The 16,602-nt window shown below is 53.2% G+C and overlaps 5 protein-coding genes across 5 annotated transcripts; 2 read left to right on the forward strand and 3 right to left on the reverse strand.

Annotated features, from left to right (window-relative positions):
- Positions 1-1,190: 1,190 nt before the first annotated feature.
- SMAC4_01495 (uncharacterized protein) lies at positions 1,191-2,609 on the reverse strand (the record flags this gene model as incomplete). Its single annotated transcript, XM_066089602.1, has 3 exons — positions 1,191-2,267; positions 2,327-2,427; positions 2,495-2,609. The coding sequence occupies 3 exons, from the start codon at positions 2,607-2,609 to the stop codon at positions 1,191-1,193; spliced, it is 1,293 nt and encodes a 430-aa protein (XP_065945761.1).
- Positions 2,610-3,078: 469 nt separating this feature from the next.
- Positions 3,079-5,202, forward strand: SMAC4_01494 (uncharacterized protein). Its single transcript, XM_003352613.2, has 2 exons — positions 3,079-3,481; positions 3,545-5,202. Exons 1-2 carry the CDS (start codon positions 3,332-3,334, stop codon positions 4,997-4,999), a joined length of 1,605 nt encoding a protein of 534 aa, XP_003352661.1. The 5' UTR covers positions 3,079-3,331; the 3' UTR covers positions 5,000-5,202.
- Positions 5,203-5,284: 82 nt separating this feature from the next.
- On the reverse strand, positions 5,285-6,675 carry SMAC4_01493 (uncharacterized protein; the record flags this gene model as incomplete). Its single annotated transcript, XM_003352612.2, has 2 exons — positions 5,873-6,675; positions 5,285-5,798 (listed from the first exon to the last, which is right to left on the reverse strand). Exons 1-2 carry the CDS (start codon positions 6,178-6,180, stop codon positions 5,285-5,287), a joined length of 822 nt encoding a protein of 273 aa, XP_003352660.1. The 5' UTR covers positions 6,181-6,675.
- Positions 6,676-8,717: 2,042 nt separating this feature from the next.
- On the forward strand, positions 8,718-10,138 carry SMAC4_01492 (uncharacterized protein). The gene has a single exon (XM_003352611.2). The coding sequence runs from the start codon at positions 9,000-9,002 to the stop codon at positions 9,909-9,911; it is 912 nt and encodes a 303-aa protein (XP_003352659.1). The 5' UTR covers positions 8,718-8,999; the 3' UTR covers positions 9,912-10,138.
- Positions 10,139-12,179: 2,041 nt separating this feature from the next.
- Positions 12,180-16,122, reverse strand: SMAC4_01491 (uncharacterized protein). Its single transcript, XM_024655242.2, has 2 exons — positions 13,565-16,122; positions 12,180-13,502 (listed from the first exon to the last, which is right to left on the reverse strand). The coding sequence occupies exons 1-2, from the start codon at positions 15,595-15,597 to the stop codon at positions 12,320-12,322; spliced, it is 3,216 nt and encodes a 1,071-aa protein (XP_024511149.1). The 5' UTR covers positions 15,598-16,122; the 3' UTR covers positions 12,180-12,319.
- Positions 16,123-16,602: the final 480 nt, after the last annotated feature.

Below are 16,602 nucleotides of genomic sequence, written 5' to 3' on the forward strand. Positions count from 1 at the left end.
TCGCTTTGTTTTCTTGTTGCGATGACGACGACGAAGGAGTTGCCTGGAAGACAGAAAAGCTGTGCTTCTGGACTTGAAGACTTTCAAATAAAGTTAGCAAAGACTTTGAAAGACGGCTGAAGGAGGATCAACGTACTTTATACGGGAAGCGCCCGGTTTGCGAAATGTGAGACCTCGGTGATGATTTGATGTTGTGGCGTAAGTTGGAAAATAAGGGTCCGAAACGGTAGTTTATGACCTGACGGGGTGTCTGATGTAATCTGCAAGATGCCGACTGAGACTTGCGGGTAGCAAGGTTCGACTGGACTGGTATTGTATGTGTGTGAAGGGGGAACTGATGACTTGGGATGAATATGAAAAATCCTAATATCCACGGGACGAAGCGCGTTATATACGCGACAAAACAACAACAACAACGACGACAAGTGTTCAGCAAGAAACCGATCACCGAAGAGAAAAACAAGCAATACCAATCTCGACAGGCGTTTACTGACCGAGATGGCCAAGACGTCTGATGATGGTCATCACCAAACACTTGCATAGCCATCAGCCTCACTCATCGAAAACGTGCACATGTCGGTGTGTCGATGACCAGTAGAATTCCACGCTCAATTTGCCCCTGAATTGGACACATAAACAACAACGGTCCATCCTCGCGACATTACGTCTATTCCAACATTCTCCCTAGGGTGCCTGGACCCCTTTCTCTGCAGCCTCTCTCGACCCAGCTTCATCAGAAATCGATGCGAAGGACTGTGTACCGGCCCTCAGACCTGCCTTGAAATCGGCAGATTGTGTTTTCGCTGTCTCGTTTCAAAGTGCGCAATGTATTATCCCAGCCCTCGAGAGGCTGTCAAAACGAGACTCGCCTAGGGCTCCCTGTGCGGCCGAACGGTCACTGAGCGGTTACACGTGCCCATTTTCCGGCCCCTGGTAAACATTGCTTCTGGAAAGTTTCCATGTTCCACTGGTAAACGCCAAGTGTCCGATAGTGTGAAAGGGCATTTTTGCCCGAACATGCATAACGGCCGCTTATAACCCGATTCCGATGCCTTGGTTCCAATGGTGCATACGGCTCGATAGCAGGAATGGAGATCTGACCGGCCCGGGGATCGTGTATTAGTGGGAGCGCCAGTGGTGACCTAAACCTCCATCCAGGGTCATTGCGTAGCTTGTGTAACACCCATCGACTACGTTGCGCCCAAGAGCTCCAACGCTTTTCTTAGCTCCTTCACCGCCGTGGGAACATCTTCAAAGTTCAATGCTGAAATCGCCCATTTGGCATGCTTCTGAGCCGAAGCCATGGCAGCTTCGTCGGTGACAAAACCACCAGTAACTTGGGAAGAGGGATAAGTTGATGCAGGGACAGCTAGTGGAGCAGGCACATGCTGTAGACTGGGAACTGCAGGAGCTTGAGGAGTTGAGGGAGCTTGGTTCTGGAAGTAGAAGTCAGTTGGCTGGTTGACAGGTGGTGATGCCACAGCAGCTGTTGACGGTGCATTGGGGGCAAACGTGGGAGGAACCACAGGCGGAGCAGGAGGCTGGCGATCAGCATCCGGCGTCCAGCCTGCAGCACCCGCATCAGGCATCGAGATATCAGGATCAGGGTAGGATGACAGTGCGCTCGGGGCGGATGGCAGATCGGGCTCAGGCGTGTAGTTGGCAGGGTTATGTGTGGGAGCTGAGACCGGAGTGTCCGAGTCCAAGGAGACTGTTGACGGTGCTGGGTCACTAAGCCCACTGGGTACACCGGGCAACTTGAGTTCGGCTTCGGATATCGGGGATGGACCAGCCGAGGCTGGGCTGACTGGCAAAGACACTCCCGCAGCGTCGGCCCTCTGCAAGTCTCTGTCTTGAACTTCCTCCACTGTGACGGAGAGGGGTGGTGGTGCTGTCTTTTCGACTGACCCCATCAATGCCTGAACTTCTGGATCACTGGGGTCCAAGGCTGGCTCTTGGGGTTCTTCGCGTCTCGGGTTGGACTCGTTAGGGTCCTTGCCCTCCTTAATAGCCTTGGCAATGCGTGCGGCATTCCACTTTGCATATTTAATCTTTTGTTGCGTCTCTTCATCGGGAGGGCCCCAGATGTTGGCCAGATGGAAGAAGGTAGCGGCGGCGTCGAATGTCATGGCCGTTTGCTGTGTCACTTTGTTTGCCTTGACCACTCGCTCGGCGCGATCAAGGGTGTCCTGTGCGAATCTGTCGATGGTGACCTTGGCGACCTCGTCGTCGCTAATGGCATCATTCTCCGGGTTTTCGGCTCTTATCTGTAGGGAACAGCAGTCAGCAAGGGAAAGTGGCAGAGGGAAAATGGGATAAAGCATGCCTGTTCCATCTTGTCCATCAAGTCCGCTGTGTAAGCCGCCAGCTCCTCATTCGTCTTGTGGAGTCCCCTGTTGATGATCTGGTTGACGACCCAATATTCGCCTGCGAAAGTCAGACACTGCCGAACCCTAGTTGTCTCGGGCTACTCTGTTTTGCTTCTTGTACGTACACCAATATGCAATATCCGGTCTTATCGACTGGAGCTGGAGGGCCTTTGTCGCGGATTTCCAGAGGTTGATATCGGCCGCCTTGACAGCAGCGGGAATCGTCATGTTGTCTGCCATGGCGATGGCCTTTAGGCGGCTAACAGGGCGGCTTATACGTTCGGATATATAAGTACGGCGTGTCAATCGACTGTGCTGGATCAGTGTCAAGTTGCGCGAGACAGAAAAGAATTATCGCTCCCGTCGATGTTATTTCTTTCTTGAGAGAGGAGGTTGACAGTTGAACATTGAACTGGCGTCGTCATCTTCCCGCGGTTGTCGCTAGGCGGCACCCATTGTTAGCGCTTCCCACACTTCTCGTCCAGCGCTGCGGAAAGCACGAGGGACCAGGCCGTGTGCTTGGGAGCTTGGGCCACATTCCGGTCATAGCACGGCTCATACCACTGGAAGAGGCCCCCGAACCGAGTTCCCCTGGTGCCAGATTCTGGACGGTTCTGACTTCATTTGTTTGTGGCGCCAGCTCCCCAGCTCCCCCAGCTTTCACAGCTTCAATGGAAATGTGTTCTTTTGCCGAACATGGAAAGATGACAACTTTTCCTTTCATCTCGATCTGTCCCTCCGTTTGCTTCTCTGGGTGTTCATAAACATCACACAATCCCTCAAGGGCTCTCTAGGACAAATACAGGAGAGCTTCCTTCGTTCTCATTCACTGATCCGCGATTGTACCAATTCATGACACTGTAGTTTCAACCCCCACAAAACCTTACTTATCATCATCATCCCCGCATACACCACATATAATCACAAAGTAAACAAAGGCACAACACCTTCCTGACTTCATCATGCATCACCCCACCCTCTGCGCTCTGGCAGTTGGTATCCTGTCTGCGCTCCCCGGAGCCCAGGCCGGTCTATATACCAAAAAGTCTCCAGTCTTGCAGGTCGATGGAAAGGATTACGATAGGTTGATTGCCAAGAGCAACCAGACGACTGTAAGTCTCAAAATACGTCAATAATAGTAAACGACAAGAGTCTGACCTCTTTCCCACAAAAAGATCGTTGAATTCTACGCCCCCTGGTGCGGCCACTGCCAGAACCTCAAGCCTGCCTACGAAAAAGCCGCCAAGAACCTCGAAGGGCTAGCCAAGGTCGCCGCCGTCAACTGCGATGATGACGCCAACAAGCCCTTCTGCGGGAGCATGGGTGTCAAAGGGTTCCCTACCCTCAAGATCGTCCGCCCTGGTAAGAAGGCCGGCAGCAAGCCTGTGGTGGAGGACTACCAGGGCCAGCGCACGGCCAGCGCCATCGTCGACGCCGTGGTCTCGCGCATCAACAACCACGTCGTGAAAGTGGAGGACAAGAACCTCGACAATTTCCTGAGCGACAAGAACGAGACGGCCAAGGCGCTGCTCTTCACTGACAAGGGCACCACCTCGGCCTTGCTCAAGAGCGTGGCGATTGACTTCCTCGATGTCATCACGGTTGGTCAGGTGCGGAACACCCAGTCCAAGGCCGTCTCAACTTTCGGTGTCGACAAGTTCCCTACTCTGATCTTGCTGCCCGGCGGTGATGCCCCTGGTCTCGTGTACGACGGCGAGATCAAGAAGGCCGCCATGGTCAAGTTCCTTTCCCAGGCGGGCCAGCCTAACCCGGATCCAGCACCGGCCAAGGCCAAGAATGGAGGAAAGAAGGACTCCAAGAAGACGGACTCTAGCAAGAAGGCCGCATCCTCCTCTTCAACTAAGTCCAAGTCGTCCGAGACATCAACATTCTCCTCCAGCGAGACCGCCGCCCCAACGCAAGAAGCCCCCGTAATCATCAACACCGCCCTGCCCATCCCCACACTCAACACCCCGGAGAAGCTAACCAAGGAATGCCTCACCTCGAAATCCAACACGTGCGTCCTCGCCTTTGTTTCTTCTAGCAGCGGCGACAAGTCCCAAAAGGCCCTTGCAAACCTCGCCGAACTAGCATTCAAACACGCCCACTCCAACCGCAAGCTCTTCCCCTTTTACGAAGTGCCCCTAGCTAGCAACCCCGGCGGTTCTGCCCTTCTCGCCTCTCTCGGCCTCGATGTCTCCTCTGAAACCTCTGATGATATTCAGATTATCGCCATCAACGCCCGCCGCGGCTGGTGGCGGCACTACGACTCCGTTTCTATCTCTGACGACTTCTCAGGACACGATAAGCTGGAGGCGTGGATTGATGCGATTAGGATGGGCGAGGGGACGAAGAAGAAGGTGCCTGAGGGTGTGGTTGTTGATGTCTCGCAGGTCAAGGAGGAGAGTGAGAGTAAGGCAGAAAAGGCAAAGCCTGAGGAGGCTGTTGCCGAGGAGGAGACGACGCCGGAGGCTACCAAGGCTGTTCCTACTGCTGATGGTGAGGAGGCGCCGGTTACGCCTGAGGCGAGCGAGGCGACTGCTGCGGCGGAGGGTGAAGAGGAGGAGTCAACTGCGCCGGTTGATCCTACGCCTGAGCCGGAGACTGCGGCGGCTCATGATGAGCTTTAGTGGGTGAATGGGAAAGGTGTGGTTTGCTATGACTGTTTTAGCACATGGCTGATCAGAAGTTGAAGCTGTCTTGGTTTAGGAAATGCTTTCAAAAAGTTGGCGGATGTTTAACAGAGTTAGTCGTTGCTCACCTGCTCATGAGCTCTATTTTTGATGCATTTGGTAGTCGTGAACTTTGTCATTTCGTTCATTCTTTTGGAGACCCAAACCATTACAATGCTACCTATCCGTACCATACCATGTCCAATCCCAATGACCTTCTTGACCAGTAGAACCAGTAGGCCCTCAATCCAACTCCATATCATTCAAGCCAACCCCCCTCTCCACCGTGCCCTCCTGTATCATCTTTATCCCCTTCTCCCTCACCACTCGATCCAAAATCTCCCTGACCTGCTTACACCCGTCCACGCCCACGGCCAACATGCCCTCCAGCCTGCTGACCTGCACTCTGCTCTCGCAGACCAACACCGCCACGCGGTCGCTGTCGCCCAGCGTGGCCACCGTCAGGCCGGGCAGCTCCTGCTCCTCCTGGTGGTTCATGTCCAGCAGCGGGTCCGCTCCCTCGTCGTTGGCCGCGTATGTGGACGTCGAGCCGGCCGTGCAGGCCGCGACGTAGTCTGTCATGGGAATACCCGCGTCGACGCAGGCGAGCGTGGCGGCGTTGATGAGAGCGGCAAGCAAAGAGCCGTCTTGCGAGAGCACGTGCAGAGAGATGTTGATGGTAGAGTGCGGGAAGAGGTGCGTGTGCAGGGACGCGGCGAGTGCTTGGGATATCGTCGATTGAAGCTCAAGGATGTGCCTGGAAGGGATAACGGTTAGCATGCGGACAGACGGCAGGCTTGAGTAATAACATTAGTGGGGGCGCAAACTTACTTGTCACCTCTACCCCTCCGCTTGCGATCAACAGAGCTAAACCCAGCAATCACAATGTTCACGGCAACCTCAGCGTTCTTCGACTGACCACCGCCGCCGCCGCCGCCCGACGTGGCTCCCCTCCGAGGACCGGGCTCGCTGGGTCCGTTGACCACACACATGACCTTGGTGTGACCCATCTCGAGGTAACTGGAGCCGTCGGCGGCGGCCTGGGTGCGGATCTGGGCATGGATGCGACGAAGCTCGTTCCACCTGCGGCCGTCGACGCGCAACAGCGCGAGGCTGTAAGCTGAGGTATCGAGAGGCATAGCTGTGTTGTGTGTATGGGTGTGTGTATGTTCTAGTGTTGCACTATCCTCCTCCGAGTATCGTGGATATCGGGCTAATCTCTCTACCGGAATAGCACTTCGAGATTGGGGTACGGTATCCAGCAAAGATCAACAATTGCCCTGGGAGCTGGACCTGCGTCTAGAATTTTGCCTCCTGCTTCTCCTGCGTAGTGTAGACCAAGCTCAGCTTAAGCTGTGTAGTACTGTAGGTATCCCGGTCGTTCTTCGGGTCGGCTCGGGGACTTCCAATCTGGGAGATGGTGGTTACTGTGCACTGGCTTGGTGGGACACAGTTTGTCGGCTCGATTTCGTCGCGACGCGCAAGCTCTCGGTGCTGTACGTGTTTCGGAGTTGAGAAAAGGCTTGCGTAATACGGGAGTGTCGGGCCCCAGTTTTAGGAGGTCTAGAATATCTCGAAAAAGTGGAAATCGTTGACTTCTTTGCGAACCGCCTTTGTTGATTGATGATGGACCGACGAGGACGTGGTTTGCGCAAGACCGAAAGTTTCCAATCAGATTGGCAAAGACAGGAAAAGTTTAGCTGAGCGGGGCGGGACAAGATCCGCCGCGTCTCAGGTCCGCGGGGTCGCTGCGGCCCACTCCGCGGCGGGAGTTCCACAGCTTCAACTTTTGCTTCCATCAGGAGCTGAAGTGCATGCAGGTGGTCTGTGCGTCGGTATGCTTGGAGGAGGAAAGGAGCTGGGGCCATTTGCACTTTGGAGAAATTGGAGCTTTTTTTCTGATGTCGAATCTCGGCCAGAAGGAATCTACGTACATGGTGTTGTTGTTATTCATTCCATTGCCTTGGCTACTACTCTCATTCGGATCACAGTAGCACATCCGCAGGGACGAGATCGAATGCATGCGCCATGCTGGGGGGATCATCGATTGTCTTTGATCGAACACAGGGAGCATGTGAAGGCAGAAGCAATTCCACCGCAACTAAAGTCTGGATTCAGGAGTATTCACTCAGGGGCACCAACGCCATGGCAGTGGCAGTGACCCCTTGAAAAGTGCAAGGAGGAAACAGGCATTCCTCCATTCTCCCCCTCGCCAACTGAATACGGGACAACGGACACCAAGATCATCCCATGGATACCGCGATTCGTTGGCTGTTCGTAATGTTCGATTGGTCTGTATTCTTGGAAGCTTCGCTTGAACGCCCCGTTCATCTTTGATCATCTCGGACCCAAGAGTAATCCGGTTCTGAAAGTCTGGAACGCGCGCCAATACTCCTGAGGCTCCGTATCTGGGGCGCGGTTAATCGAGAGCTGGTGGAAATCGATCAAGTTCCAAAGGGGATCCGGTTTGGTGTTTTTTGGATCGAGATTGTTCATGATCGAGTTTCTACCTAAGAGGTGCCGTCGACGCATGATGCAGCCCTAGGCCGCTAGACTAGTGCAGATTGGCCTAGTCAACCTGGCCAAACAAAAGATTCGCCATCAGCCGGTCGTCACCCAGTGACCACAATGCCTTTATCAAGTGGTTTCATCAAACGCGGTTTGTTTCTTGTTTCACTGTTCAGATGGCGCGCTTGCTCTTTGAAGATTCATGCTAGGCCCGGCCAGCCCACGGGGTCCAACGGGGAGAACGGGAGAGTGAGTTGCCAAGTCTACCAAGGAACGATCCGACAACGCCAATTCGCATTGAGCTTTTAATCAAACTGTGGATAAACCGTGTATGGGCCAAGGGGCTTCGCTATCACATTTTGCGGTAACCACGGCGGACATGTGTTAGGGATCAAAGCTCTTGGGTGGCATTGCCCCCGTTCCTGTTCATCTCGATTCGGACCACCGACTGCGACCAGGCTTTGAAAAGGGAAGGACGGTGACAGGGCTAGTGCTGTCACCCTTTGCGCCAAAGCAACCATTCCCCATGCTCAATTTCCAGAACACCATACAATGCACGTGCACCTCTTGGGCGAACCTCCTTTGAGTGAAAAGATAAAGAAACCGTCGATTGAAAGTCGCGAGTAGAATGCTATTGTGAATGATGAATGAAACAAAAGGACTCTTTGACTTTGGACAAACGTGATCTATTCCTGGTTCGAGGGCACTGCGAAGTCCTGCGTGGTCAGCGTTACGCCTTTGTGCGTCGTCGAAAGGTTCCATTGTTTCCACCACTGAATCGACCGAACTGCCGGCGGAATTGGGTGGTGGATATCAAAGGGGCCAGCCAATCAGAAACGTCAGGTACCTGAGCAGAAGTCGTGGACGGCGGGTCACAGCTGGCCACTCAGGAACAAAAGATGGGACGATCACCGCCCTGACGAGTGGCAGGGACTGCGAGACCCACCCGGTCCACCTGTCCAGACCAATCTTCCAGGTGCCAGGGATCAATTCTGCCAGGCCCTCATTTCAGCGCCCCGGGCGACGTCGCACTGCCCGCTGTGTGTGCCCCTGCAGGCGCCGTCTGCAGTCCGCCGGGACCACAACATGGGCCAGCCCGCTCGTCTCTTTTAACCTCTTGACGCCCTCCCCTTCCTCCCTCGCCATTTCCATTCCTCCTCCATCCAACACACAACGACGCACAACGCCTCCTTTGTTGCGCTTCACCACACTCTTTTTCAACTCTTCCCGCGCAGATATCCCAATCTCGCAGCCATTCATTTAGAAAGCGGTCCCACGCTGCACGAACACTCCTTGGATTGATTGCACAACATAGACAACACGTCTCTCAATTGACCACCAAATACACTCGACATTTATCAAGCCAGCTTTCAGCGTCTTTTCGAGATACCCAACATCCTTGCGCCATCTATCCATTCCAACTAGACCAACAACAACTTCAACCGACAAGATGCAGCTCACCAACATCCTCGTCCTTGCCGGCGTCCTCGGCGCCTCGGCCATGCCTTCTGGCCACGCCCACCTTCACCGCGCCGCCCACCAGCAGCGCGACATGAAGTTCTACAAGGCTGAAAAACACTTCCCCATCCCCATCCATGCCGCCACCACCACCTCCTCCTCCGTTGCCATTCCTTCCAGCACCACCGCTCCTGAGCCTGCCAAGTCCTCTGCGGCTGTTGTCGAGGAGCAGGACGACTCCAACTCTACCGACGAGTACGTTCCCTTCTGCGGCGAGAACAAGAAGTCCAAGCGCGTTACCTACGCTCAGATCATGTACACTGGCAACACTGGCGACGCCAACGGCTGCGAGTGGAACTCCAACATGATGACCGTCCCTAAGAAGATCGCCGACAAGTACCACAACCGCATGTTCTACACCAACGTTGCCGATGTACCTTACCAGGTCGTTTGCGCCAACAAGATGGGCTCCGACCACGGTCTCAACGGCATGTTCAAGGTCGCCACCAACAAGCAGCTCGTCTTCACCCTCCAGCCTGGCGAGACCCAGATCGTCGTCGCCGCCGCCAACACCCAGGGTGTCTGCGCTTTTGCCCCCGAGGAGATTCCTACCACTGTGAACGGCCAGTATGCCGGTAACTGGGCCGAGTTCGACTTTGAGAACAGCAGCAACGGTGGCTGGTCTGGTGCCGATTGCTCTTCACTCGTTGCCCAGGCTCACGATATGGACGTTCCCGGCTGCCAGATCTGCGGCCACGACACCTGCTCCACCATTCTCCCCGGTGGCTTCGGTACCAACGCCTACACCAAGGGTATGGAGGCTGAGGACGGTATTGGCCTCAACATCAAGGACGGCCAGCAGGTCACCCTCAACGTCAAGGTCGGCTACGCCGGCAAGGACTAAACGTTTCGGGAAAGAAACGTGAAACTTTGTCTCCGATTTCATGACGATAACCGACGGTGCCTTGTAGGCAGCCTGATTTATGGTGGTTCAATGTGGTCGTTTCTATCTTGCTTTCTTGTTACATATTTCATGAAGGAGCGGCGTGGTGTGCTTGGAAAATTGGTGCTTTCCCCGGCGAGGGTACGGGCTACGTTATCTAGGCATTTGTTAATTGATTACCATTCTTGATGACTCGAATGTCTCTTTGCTCGTCTATCAGTGTTTCCTATTTCCATCTTTCACTTGCAAACATGGCTGCTGCTGCAAGATCATGTGCACCGGCAATGCCAGCAAACGGCAGCCGCACAACGTCACAAATACATTGTACATGCCTACCCATAAATGAGCGGCATTTACCACCACGTACATGTTCTATACATATCCTTTGAACCTTCCGTTCCTCGCCTCGAATACGAGAAAACAATAAGCGCAAAACAGCCGGAGGTACCAGCTCCTGATGATCATGCCGATCAAACCCAGATAAAACCCCACAGGGCAGCGTAGGGGCTCCACGGCCCGGTCCCGCTTTTGGGGGTTTCTCTGGGGACGAGAATGCAATGAATCATTGAACCAAGGCACTGCTGACACAGGCACAAAGAAACCACATTTTGTTCATACATATTAACAAGCTTATTTGCGAATGGTGGCACAAGATGAGGGGTTTCGTGAAACGGTGCAACAGAGGTGGGAATTGATTCAGGACAGACAGCTGGTGAGACGCTTGGTGAGATGTCGTCAGAACAAGCAACTTCCAAGAACTTTTCTTCGTCTCCATCTTCTGTCTGGTGCCGACCACGATTTGATATGCAGTAGTTTAGTGTAATGCAACTGGGTTGGAGTTTCCACGCTCCGTGTTGCCACTGGGTATTGCGTGCTTGGGTGAACTGTACGAGTAGTGCCCCCTTTTATTGAACCGGCGGAATTTTTTTGTCCATTTGTCTTTCGTCCTTTTGTTGTGTTTGATTGATATTGTCGACGGTCTGTTCCTAAACGTCTCACTGTTGTTAGACATAACAACGGGACAACAAAATCGCAGGACTCTGCATGCTTCACTCGCACGTGGGTGACCCGCCATGCCAACCGCATGTTCGCAATTGTTTGGACTGGACGACAGGAGGTCCCGGGTCCCGAGGAAGGTTGTCGCAGACCCACCACCCAGGTTCGGAAGAGAGGAAGCAGCGACACCCGGTCGATCCTTCCCCGTCTGTCCCAGCTGGAGGTGGTAGATCCGGGGTTCCGCTCGGAAGGAAGGAAGGAAGGAAGAGACGACACTCGGTATTTTTCTTCTTTCTTCTTCCTGCCCCGCTCGCTGGTGGTTCGCTGTACCCAGGTTCCCAACGAAGGACGACACCCGGTCTTCTTCTTTTCGTCCTGACTGCCGGGGGATATTAGGCAGTTATGCTTATTTCAACCTGTTCCCGTACCGATCGGAATTCGCCATATCCCCTTTTCCAAGCTTTCCTCCATATCCAGAAGAACGATCGTTGCAGATACCTACTAGGAGACATGTTCTCTTTCTTTCCCTTTTCCAGTCCCCTTTTTACGCTGAAGTGCAGCTCAGTGCCGCCATCATCTGCTCATGCTTCGCGCGGTGTTCGACACGTCACGGCTTCATGTCTTAAATCCTAATCTTAGAGGTACCTCTACGTTTCACAAAACCGTAGATGTAGCTTGACGGTTTCTAGAACCTTGCGCGCGTGTACCTAACTTTATGTTGTATTTGTGGGTTGGGAGGCGATGAGATACCGTTTTGTTAACATATTGCTGCTGCTGCAATGCGACTGCAATGCTGACTGCTTTCCAACAAATGGTGCCTTGCAGTCTTACAGCAGCCGTTAGCTTCTGTATGTACATGGCGCAAGGCACCTTGCGTACATCCCTCTTCTAAGCACACGCTGTGTACGCGCGCCGTTGGATGATGTGCATAAATTAAGTACCTGATGTTGTGCTTGCATCCCGTTGTGCGCATCTAGTCAGCAGGTAATAGACTGCTACACTGGCATTTATCATTCGAGTTGGTGTGTGCATGGCTGGTCTATGCTGTGCGCTATGTCGTGAATCGTGTAGGCATTCCTGTGATACAAGAGAAGCGCTTTCATTTTACTTCTTGTTACTTTTCCCACGTCTTGTATCCCGTGAGTATGGAGATATCGAGATCGTTTCAGTTTCTCTGTCACTTTCGAGGTTCCTTTTGCCGTCAAGAGTTGCACGGGCATTGGAGGACACGTGGGACCATGTTTGTGGGTTGCGGTTCATGATGTAGAGCTATGCTGGAAATGTTTATTTGCTATGAGACTATCATAATGGATGGAAGGTGTTTGATCATCCAATACAGAAGTCTCATTGGAGTGAAGCCATTGTCTGCTCCATCAAATCAAAGGCTGCAACTCAAACGAGAACTTCATCTCTTCAACCTTGACGAGTAAATCCTCCCTCACACCCGGCCCGCAAGCTGCCGTGCCCACACCCGCAACCTTTGCGTCAAGCCTCACCAGCGTGGCATCGTCTTCCACGAGATCGCAAGGATGCTTTGCCTCTTCCAAATTCCTTGGGCTGTGTCTCGTCGCTACGAAACTGAAGTCTCTCTCGCAATTATCCGACCAGTCCTCCCTCCGCCCTGTTACAACCCGTAGTCCGGCTCCTTGAGGCTCGCGGATGGTTAGCCACATCGTTCCCATGCGATTGCCGTTCTCCTGTGGTACTTCGTAAGGGGTCTGCAGATCAGCGATGTGGTCGACAGACCAAATGCCGACACGTTGAGCAGCGCGCTTGTCAGGATAGGATTCTCCAGGTCCCAGGCCGAACCACTTCACGGCATCGAAACGGCGCGGGAGACGGAGATCAAGACCCACACGGGGAATGTGGGCGGGCAGTGTGTTGACGTGATCGGAGGATTGAGGTTTGAGGATCATCCTGATTCTGATGATGCCAGCCGTGTTGATTTGGTAGACTGTGTGGGCATGGTAGCCCCAGGAGAGGATCGGCGGGGACAGGAAGGTTTTGGTCGTGATTGAAACCTTGTCAGCAGTCATGGTAACGTCGAAAGAGCGGAGCTGACTGGTTATGGCATGGACGCCAAAACGCTTCCAATAGGGGAGGGAGATAGGGCTATCATTATCGGTGGGTGGGCGCCAGAAGGAGGGGATGATAGCCGCCCCGGTTGACGGGTTGGATTCGAGAAGGGACGCACCGCCGGCTATCCAGCTGGTGATATGGCCTTGTGTATTGTCAAAGTTGACCGAAAAGTTATGTCCCGTGATGGTTGTTGATGCCCCATCTGATTCGCATGCAGGTGGGAAATGCACTGGTATTTGCGACAACAGCAAGCCATAATATTTCCGCCATCTCCTATCGTCAGACGAAACTGGGATCTGAGTCCAAGCAACTTCATGGCCCTGTTCCGCCCATGATGTTGGGCATTTTAGGCGAAATGAGATTGTCAACCACGTATCATGTAACCAGGATGGACGGCTTGGAGTCAAGAAGACGTTCTCTGATGATCGTGGAGAGATGTATGGTAGTTCCAGTACACCAGAGCTATGCAAGGTCCTACTAGAGAAGGCAGAATGTTAGAGTCTCCGCGCAAAGTTATAATGGAGGTGACGGTATTTTACCTAGTTGAATCACTGAAATATTCGAACTTCCAGGTCGCGGTTAGATGATCGACCGTGACGAAGTCGTATGAGTTTGTGACAATCAGCGCCCACGTTTCATCAAACCGGTAAACCAACTCGACCTTTATAGGTTGGTACACTTTCTGAAGCTCGAGCAGGCCAGGTGTCGGCTTGTGGGTGCTGTACAGTAGGCCGTCCATGACAAACGTCCCGTCATTAGGAACGTCGCCATAATCACCCCCGTAAGCATAGTAGGACTTGCCATCAGGCTCTTCTTTCCATAGACCGTGGTTAGCCCATTCCCATATAAAGCCTCCCTGAAGACGAGGGTGAGCGCGAAAGGCCTCTTCGTAATCCTCGAGCCAGCCAGGCCCGTTTCCCATTGCGTGCGCGTATTCGCAAAGCACTATAGGCTTCTCAAAGGTGCCATCGGACCTCACGCCCTCAGTCTTGGCGAGGTTGATCAACCGCTCAACTGGTGGATACATGTAAGAGTACATGTCAGCAGACTCGGCTTGGGGGTCGCCTTCGTAGTGGACCAGCCTTGTCGGGTCGATGTCTTTTGCAAGCTCGTACATGGCTCTGTGATTTTGACCGTAGAAAGCCTCGTTACCCAAGGACCAGATAATAACAGAAGCGTGGTTCTTGTCCCTATGTATAAGCTGGGCCATGCGATCCAGGTACGCAGCTTTCCAGGACGGATTGTCACTGGTGAACTTGGCGGCATGGGTAAAAGTAAGCTTCTTTCGCTCTTCATAATCCACCTCTTCAGGTATATCCAAGGGACGTGCAATGGCGTCGTAGAATCCGTGACATTCCAGGTCAGCCTCGTCTATGACCCAGAGTCCAAGCTCATCGGCGAGGTCTAAAAGCTTGGGATGGGATGGGTAATGGCTACATCGTAAGGCGTTGATGTTATGTGTCTTCATAAGCAGCAAATCCTTTCTGATGAAGTCCAGCGGCACAGCACGTCCGAAAGTAGGATGATGATCGTGTCGGTTGACGCCACGGAATCTGATGGGTTGCCCGTTAACGCAGATCAGTCCGTTCTTCAGCTCGACTTTGCGGAACCCGACCCTCTGTTCAACCGTGTGGGAAGACACATCGTTGACCGTGAGCTGTATTGCGACAGTGTAGAGATGTGGGCTCTCCGCTGTCCATTTGTGTACATCGGTAATGGGGATGCTGAGTATCGCCTTTCTACTCCCAACACATGAGTCCTGTGCAGTGCCGACAATGTCCTGATTGTGATTCCGGACAGATACATATACCGCCGAGCGCGATTCGGTTTTGACGTCAATCTCCGCAATGAGTGTTCCATTTTTGTACTTCGTATCGAGATCTGTGCGCAAGAACCAGTCCTCGATGCGAGATTGAGGAAAAGACAAGAGGTGTACGTCGCGGAAGATGCCCGAAAGCCACCACTGATCCTGGTCTTCGATGTAAGAGCCATCTGACCATTGGTAGACTCGAACAACGAGCTCGTTGGGACCGGCGCGGTCGACATACTCGGTTATGTCGAACTCGGAAGGGTTCCTAGAACCTTGAGCGTAGCCGATGAGAACACCGTTGACCCAGACGTGGTAGGCGCTGTCAATGCCGTCGAATCGCAAGCGCAGCTGGTCGGTAGACGCCCACGAGCCAGGTACAAAAAAGGAGCGGCGATAGGTGCCAGTAGGATTTTCCGAAGGCACGAAGGGCGGACATACGGGAATTGGGTATTGGACGTTGGTGTAGTGCGGAATGCCGTGGCCTTGAAGCTGCCAGTGCCCAGGAACCTGGATGGTAGTCCACTGGTCCTTCCACTTGAGCTCGTTATCGAATCTCGGCCCCCTCTCTGCGGTCGGGTACAGAGCAGCTCGAGGACTGGGGGCATAGTGAAAGTCCCATCGGCCATTGAGCGAGACAGAGGCATCCTCTGGGATGTAGTATGTCCGTGGAGGCAGAGTGTTGCGCCGGAAGACAGACTCGTTGCAGTAGTCGGGTGTACCGTCGACTTCTTGAGGTGGTATGCCTCGAGACTGGGAGGTCATCGTTGCTGGAGACGGCCGTCTTTGAAAATTGAAAGAAGGACGGATAGACGAGAATGAAAGATACGACGTGGTGTTATCGAGGCGGAATCTCAAGCGCAAGAGAGCATGTCGGTCAAGTGGCCAGGCGTTTATATTTCAGGAAGCCGAGGTCGATCATCTTGTCGGAGCCAGCACATCAATGTCATTTTGTATTCTTCCGCAACAATCGATCATCGGCGTCGGCTTCAATGCGACGTCGCCGTTCTGTCCTGGCGTTCCTGGCTTCGTAAAGATCCATTGAAACGGTTAAAAGCGAGACTTGTCCGGTGATTGTCGCGAGAGGTTGGACGTGGTACCCCGCATTCTTAGCATTAAGAGTACAGGTTACTTGTAGACGCCATATATCTTGCACCAATCACACTCGATACGCGCGGTCCATGGAAGAGGATTGTTCCTAAGTTGTTTGTATGTAAGTGAAGAGAAAGGTGCAGGTCACAGGAAGTCACTCCGGTCAAAGAGCAAATGACGGCTCCTTCCCGTAGGAAACGAAACAAGCTAGTCGTTTATGGGTTAGCACACCGGTCAACTGCCATGACTGGGGGAAATGCGGAGGGCACACAGGTAGCTGTCGGGGAAGTCGGAGCCGAGCCAATTGTGCAAGGAGATTGGTTGGTGCGGTTGGCACCCTGCTTCAGGTTCGTCCCCAACCAGCAGCATTGCACTCCAACATCGGCTTCCATTCTCCAACTTTTCACCTCTGTTTCCTTCTTCACTTTTACATGTATCCCAGACCAGCTGTTTTGATCTCAACAGCCGTATCAAAATGCCACAGCCTTTGCCCGTATCTTGTTCAGCCGACTTTTTATTCCTCTCCTTCGGAAGAGAACAGATTCGACGATACAGTACCAGTCATTACTCCAACCGACAGCCATTGTCTGGTCCATTTCTTTACTCAATGGTCCTTCACATGTTCAGGATACCCATCACGGCGTTTAGGCACACTGGATAGATATACCTAGCCCTGTG

This window comes from Sordaria macrospora, chromosome 1 (assembly GCF_033870435.1).
Source record: "Sordaria macrospora chromosome 1, complete sequence".
Lineage (NCBI taxonomy): Eukaryota > Fungi > Ascomycota > Sordariomycetes > Sordariales > Sordariaceae > Sordaria > Sordaria macrospora.